Source organism: Nansenia antarctica (assembly GCF_963989245.1).
Source record: "Nansenia antarctica genome assembly, chromosome: 2".
In the NCBI taxonomy this organism is placed as follows: Eukaryota; Metazoa; Chordata; class Actinopteri; order Argentiniformes; family Microstomatidae; genus Nansenia; species Nansenia antarctica.
In genome coordinates this window covers 7,280,055-7,287,554 of record NC_137675.1, presented here as the reverse complement: position 1 = coordinate 7,287,554, position 7,500 = coordinate 7,280,055, and the positions used below count along the sequence as shown (strand labels likewise).

Sequence of the window (7,500 nt, the reverse complement as noted above, 5' to 3'; positions counted from 1 at the left end):
GAGGCGGCTCGAGGGTTCCGAGTTAAATGGAAAGAAACTTTCCCCTGGCTGCGTTTACATGGGGAAGGAAACATTTTCTGCTCACCGTGCAAAAAATCGGGGAGGAATAACGGATTCACGAGAGGAGAAACGAATATGAGAATGTCGGCTCTCACTGATCTCAGTCGGTGCAGTGAGCACATATCGGCGGTCAGTTTGAGGCAACAGCAAACCGCTATGAAAGGCCACTGTGAGCAGGCTAATGAAACGGCTAACAATAAGCTGCACTCTCAGCTACAAGTTGCATTTCACATGGCAAAAAATGGCATCGCATGTCATCAGTATGTGGGACTGACTGAGCTACTGAAAGCAGTTAAGGCTCCAGATTGTGTCTTGAGTGAGGGCCCCGCCACAGCGACTCCGTTGACAATGTGGCGCGCGTTCAGCGCTGGACATGGCATAGCGCGCATGCGAATCATGAAAGCCTATATTATATTTATTATATAGCTCGCATCTAATCGTATCGGATGAGAAATAGACATTAAACGGCATATATAGGCTAGGCTACACAACAGCTAATCACCGCGACAAACAGCTATATTATATTTGAATATGATGACCGGAATATCTCACGTTTGTCCGGTAAATTGAAATCTTCCCGGACACGTTGACCGGCACACATTTATTCTAACGGAAACCCTGACAGGAACATACTGCATCAAACCATCGATTTGGTGAGGTGACACACACACCCCCGCCCTCGGACACACACATCATGCTGAGTCATCAAAACCAACCAACCACATACACAAGCGCACACACACACACACAGTCCCAGGGCAGGGAACATGGATCCATTCGTTCTGCTGTCAATTTCGCCACCCACCCTTTCTCCCACCCTCTCATCAAACTAAAGAGCTCTTATACACCAACACACACACACACACACACACACACACACACACACACACACACACACACACGTCGATGCTCATCGCCATGCAGCAGAGCGGAGCTCCTCTATTGGACAGAGTGTGGATGCATTGTTCTCACTAAATGATTAAAGTGGTGCACAAAGGCTTGTTTCTAACACACATGTGCACACACACACACAGACGCACACACACACGCAGACGCACACACACACACACACACACACACACACAGACCCAGACACACACACACACACACTAACTACGAGGCAGAGATAGAATAGATAACACATTTAGGGTGTCTGTTCTTATTACTACTCAACATCTAATGGGCAGCGAGAGGGGAGGAGGAGGAGGAGGAGAAGAGAGAGAGAGAGAGAGAGAGAGAGAGAGGAAGGTTGGTGTAGCAGACAACACATTCCTCATCACTCTCTCAACCAGGGGCTCCAGCTCTCATTCCTCCCTCACTTTCTCCCTCTCCCCTCACCTCCTTCTACACTCCCCCTCCCCCCCCCCCCTCTCGATTACCATACCGACAGCAGGGGGTATCATGGCATTCTTGATGACTCACTAATTACAACGGCTCATTTACATGAGATAAGCAAACAAATAACACGCCACTGCCGCTGGAGAACAGATATTAGCATTACAGTGGCGGTGTGTGTGCTTGTCTTAAGAAGTGTGTGTGTGTGTACAGTATGTGTGTGGGTGTGTGTTTATGAAAGTTTGTGTGTCTGCGTGTGTGTGATTAATGAGTGTGTGTGTGTCTGTGTATCTGTGTGTGTGTGTGTCTTAAGAAATGTGTGTGTGTGTGTGTGCCTGTGTATGTGTGGAGTATGTGTATGTGTGTGTGTGTGTGTGTGTTTATGAAAGTTTGTGCGTCTGTGTGTGTGTGTGTGTGATTAATGAGTGTGTGTGTTTCTGAACGTTAATGTGTGTGTGTGTGTGTGTGTGTGTGTGTGTTTATGAACGTTTGTGTGTCTGTGTGTGTGTGTGTGTGTTTAATATGAACATTTGTGTGTCTGTGTGCGTGCGCGCCACGCGTGTTAGTGTGTGTGTGCGTGATTAATGAGTGTGGGCGTGTCTGTTTATGAAAGTTTGTGTGTGTGTGTGTGTGTGTGTGTGTGTCCTGTCCGCCCCACCTTGAACAGCAGGGAGTCGTCCATCTGCTCTGCGTAGACGGAGGACAGGCGGTACTGGTTCTCCGTGGTGATGTCGATCTGGTAGCCGGTCAGCACGTAGCACACCGTGCGGAACTCCTGGATCTTCCTCTGGAACACCTCCTTCAGACGCTGGTTCTTCAGCCCCGCGCTCTCCATCTGCTTGCGGAGGTCTAGAACACAGAACAGAGAACATTGGGCCTGTGAATGACCTCTCTGTCTGCTTAGACAGGTCTAGAACACAGAACAGAGAACATGGGGTCTAGACTGTGAGTAACCTCTTGGGGACAGGCTCACAATCCGTCGCCTAACAAAGCTCTAGAACATAGAACATGGAACATAGAACCATATCTTGGAGCTCTTCGGTCTGCTTAAGCTTGCCTAGAAAATACAGCCGGAAACCCCAAAGACATGTTCTACACGCTCTGTCAGCATGTCGGTCTGATTGGATATTGATCAGGAAAAATATGTCCTTATCAATATCGATTGACAAGCATAAGCAAACATGTATGTGTGCCTGTGGGTGTGTATGTATGTGTATGTATGTGTGTGTGTGTGTGTGTGTGTGTGTGTGTGTGTGTGTGGGGGGGTGCCTATGTGTGTGTATGCTGGGTCTTGAAGGATATTGATTGGGTGTGCGTGTGTGTGTGTGTGTGTTCTTTCAGCTCAGATGGAGGGAGAAAAAAACCATTCAAGTAGAGGTGAGATGAAGAATTAGTTTAATTAATTTGTCGAAAATCAATTTGGGATAATAACTTTCATTTAAGGATTAGATTTTCAGAAGAAGGGCCTTGCAAATGATTAATTATTGAGAAAATCATTTTGAGTGAATTTTAGAACTTTAAAAAGGACTAATGGGGTTGTGTGTGTGTGTGTGTGTGTGTGTGTGTGTATATATATATGCCATACTGAATACTAAGCAGACACAATGGCATAACTCAGCGGAACTGGGGGGAAAATCACAATAGAGTCATGTGTCGAACTCTCTAGAACCTTTCCATACTACTCAAGTCCACTCTATGGCAAGGGCATGGTTATGAATGAGTGACCAGGTCTAGGTGACTAGAGAGATACCCAGACCAGGACAGACACTCACCAAACACTTGATTCGGAAACACCTGTAAAACCTTCTCATTCATTCAGGTGGTGTAACGGTGTGGGGAATGTTTTCTTGGAACACTTTGGGCTTGTTAATACCAATCAATCATCCCCTTGAATGCCACAGCTTATTCCCCTGCCAGCATCCCTTCATGGCCACAATGTACCCATCTTCTAATGGCTGCTTCCCGCATGACCATGCTTCCTGTCACAAAGCAACACTCACGGCAGAACGGGAGACTCACAGCTTGAAAACGCACCTGAAGAATCCGCAGGAATTACGCGACGCAATTATGTCATCATGGACTCAGAATCTCAAAGGAAATGTTTTGCGACATGTGGTGGAATCGATGCCGCGAAGAATTGAGGCTGTTTTGAGAGCAAAGGGAGGCCTTTGTACAGCAGCGGCAACTGTTTCGACCACATTTTTCCAGACACTGCCAGCAAAAGTGAGTCAGACTGGCAGTTAATTAACGGTAAATAATATATGTGGACTGCTACACCCCAACAAGGCTAACACGTTTGCCAATTAAATAAATAGAGTCATTTCCTTGTGTTTACCGTGAATGAGCTTCCAGCTCCGAATCAGCAAACTGCAGAGCTCACCGCCTGTCTCGGGGAAATGATGAGCTGTCTCCGGTGTCGCTTACATTCGGGGGGTTTGTGACGTGCGGACCTTTCTAGATCGTGCCTCGTTCAGATCTGTTCACGGAAAGGAGTGTTCCGTTACGGTTCCCAGTGCGGATACACTTCCTATAGGTTCTTCCTTATAGAGTCTTGAAAGTACTGACACTGCTGTTTAACCTTCTGTTGTTTCAATCAGGTCATGGACCTTAGAAACCACGATAGCTTTCAGATCACGGAACCTGTCATGGATCCCCACCTGTGTTCCTCGGTAGTGGAGACGGAAGGGTCTGTTCTACCCTAACCATCTCTACGTTCTCCAACCAGACATGTCTGTTCTACCCTAACCATCTCTACGTTCTCCAACCAGGCGTGTCTGTTCTACTCTAACCATCTCTACGTTCTCCAACCAGATGTGTCTGTTCTACTCTAACCATCTCTACGTTCTCCAACCAGATGTGTCTGTTCTACTATAACCATCTCTACGTTCTCCAACCAGATGTGTCTTCTGTTCTACTCTAACCATCTCTACGTTCTCCAACCAGGCGTGTCTGTTCTACTATAACCATCTCTACGTTCTCCAACCAGATGTGTCTTCTGTTCTACTCTAACCATCTCTACGTTCTCCAACCAGACATGTCTGTTCTACTCTAACCATCTCTACGTTCTCCAACCAGATGTGTCTGTTCTACTATAACCATCTCTACGTTCTCCAACCAGATGTGTCTTCTGTTCTACTCTAACCATCTCTACGTTCTCCAACCAGGCGTGTCTGTTCTACTATAACCATCTCTACGTTCTCCAACCAGATGTGTCTTCTGTTCTACTCTAACCATCTCTACGTTCTCCAACCAGGCGTGTCTGTTCTACTCTAACCGTCTCTACGTTCTCCAACCAGACATGTCTGTTCTACTCTAACCATCTCTACGTTCTCCAACCAGACATGTCTGTTCTACTCTAACCATCTCTACGTTCTCCAACCAGACGTATCTGTTCTACTCTAACCATCTCTACGTTCTCCAACCAGGCGTGTCTGTTCTACTCTAACCATCTCTACGTTCTCCAACCAGACATGTCTGTTCTACTCTAACCATCTCTACGTTCTCCAACCAGATGTGTCTGTTCTACTCTAACCATCTCTACGTTCTCCAACCAGATGTGTCTGTTCTACTCTAACCATCTCTACGTTCTCCAACCAGATGTGTCTGTTCTACTCTAACCATCTCTACGTTCTCCAACCAGACATGTCTGTTCTACTCTAACCATCTCTACGTTCTCCAACCAGGCGTGTCTGTTCTACTCTAACCATCTCTACGTTCTCCAACCAGACGTATCTGTTCTACTCTAACCATCTCTACGTTCTCCAACCAGGCGTGTCTGTTCTACTCTAACCATCTCTACGTTCTCCAACCAGACATGTCTGTTCTACTCTAACCATCTCTACGTTCTCCAACCAGGCGTGTCTGTTCTACTCTAACCATCTCTACGTTCTCCAACCAGACATGTCTGTTCTACTCTAACCATCTCTACGTTCTCCAACCAGATGTGTCTGTTCTACTCTAACCATCTCTACGTTCTCCAACCAGATGTGTCTGTTCTACTCTAACCATCTCTACGTTCTCCAACCAGACATGTCTGTTCTACTCTAACCATCTCTACGTTCTCCAACCAGGCGTGTCTGTTCTACTCTAACCATCTCTACGTTCTCCAACCAGATGTGTCTGTTCTACTCTAACCATCTCTACGTTCTCCAACCAGACATGTCTGTTCTACTCTAACCATCTCTACGTTCTCCAACCAGATGTGTCTTCTGTTCTACTCTAACCATCTCTACGTTCTCCAACCAGGCGTGTCTGTTCTACTCTAATCATCTCTACGTTCTCCAACCAGATGTGTCTGTTCTACTCTAACCATCTCTACGTTCTCCAACCAGACATGTCTGTTCTACTCTAACCATCTCTACGTTCTCCAACCAGACATGTCTGTTCTACTCTAACCATCTCTACGTTCTCCAACCAGATGTGTCTGTTCTACTCTAACCATCTCTACGTTCTCCAACCAGATGTGTCTGTTCTACTCTAACCATCTCTACGTTCTCCAACCAGATGTGTCTGTTCTACTCTAACCATCTCTACGTTCTCCAACCAGACATGTCTGTTCTACTCTAACCATCTCTACGTTCTCCAACCAGATGTGTCTGTTCTACTCTAACCATCTCTACGTTCTCCAACCAGACGTATCTGTTCTACTCTAACCATCTCTACGTTCTCCAACCAGGCGTGTCTGTTCTACTCTAACCATCTCTACGTTCTCCAACCAGACATGTCTGTTCTACTCTAACCATCTCTACGTTCTCCAACCAGGCGTGTCTGTTCTACTCTAACCATCTCTACGTTCTCCAACCAGATGTGTCTGTTCTACTCTAACCATCTCTACGTTCTCCAACCAGACATGTCTGTTCTACTCTAACCATCTCTACGTTCTCCAACCAGACATGTCTGTTCTACTCTAACCATCTCTACGTTCTCCAACCAGACATGTCTGTTCTACTCTAACCATCTCTACGTTCTCCAACCAGGCGTGTCTGTTCTACTCTAACCATCTCTACGTTCTCCAACCAGACATGTCTGTTCTACTCTAACCATCTCTACGTTCTCCAACCAGGCGTGTCTGTTCTACTCTAACCATCTCTACGTTCTCCAGATGTGTCTGTTCTACTCTAACCATCTCTACGTTCTCCAACCAGACATGTCTGTTCTACTCTAACCATCTCTACGTTCTCCAACCAGGCGTGTCTGTTCTACTCTAACCATCTCTACGTTCTCCAACCAGATGTGTCTGTTCTACTCTAACCATCTCTACGTTCTCCAACCAGCCGTGTCTGTTCTACTCTAACCATCTCTACGTTCTCCAACCAGATGTGTCTGTTCTATGTGTGTGTATATATGTTCTGTGTATGTTCTTCTAGGGGACAGCAGGTAGCCTAGAGGTTAGAGAGGCCAGGTTCCTGGTTGGCTCCCTACCCCAGGGAGGGCGCCGGATGTGAGCTGGTGACTGGAGGGTTGCTGGCATCATATCTAAGGTGCCTACCACCGCCGATGTGCCCTTGAGCAAGGCACTAAACCCTTAACTGGGGGGTGCATGTGTGTTGTCTTGGGAAGGGGGGCAGGCAGAAGTACTACATTCCAAACAGTGATCGATTGATTAACGGATGATTCGGTTTGTTCCCCCAACCGGAAATGAGCGGAAATGAATATCCATCCAGATTCTTCTCCTTGTTTCTCCAAAGTGGACCACCCCCAGAGGCACGAGGGACCCTGAACAAATAAAAACTTAACCACAAAAAAGAAACTCAGACAATAATCGTCAATATTAAACGGGATTCCTCTAAAACTTCACAGTCAACGTTTTTAGTGCGCGCCAGGGACCGTTATAATGGAGTATCGCCGCACACACCCATATTTAATATTATTCTTTTTTTTTACAGGCGGTTGCTTTATTGCTAATCAATTTTTCATTTTCCTCCTGTCGAGAGTTGGCACCTGAATGTTGTAATATGTCCTGGTGTGCTCTAAAGTATTCATTATCTGTTGTTTCATATCTGCACAAGTAAACAGCAAGCGCACCCATAAAGACGGCCGACTGTTATAGTCGATATCTGAATATACTACTTCAGATGTACTACTAAATGGTGCCACACACACACA

The 7,500-nt window shown here is 46.2% G+C and overlaps 1 protein-coding gene across 1 annotated transcript in view; it reads right to left on the bottom strand.

Moving 5' to 3' along the window:
* The window catches only part of mad1l1 (mitotic arrest deficient 1 like 1), a 136,156-nt gene that overhangs the window by 47,489 nt on the left and 81,167 nt on the right, over positions 1 to 7,500 (bottom strand). Inside the window, exon 17 of the mRNA XM_080523908.1 lies at positions 2,054 to 2,244. Within this exon, the coding sequence (XP_080380034.1) occupies positions 2,054 to 2,244 (191 nt within the window). The remainder of the gene's footprint in view (positions 1 to 2,053; positions 2,245 to 7,500) is intronic.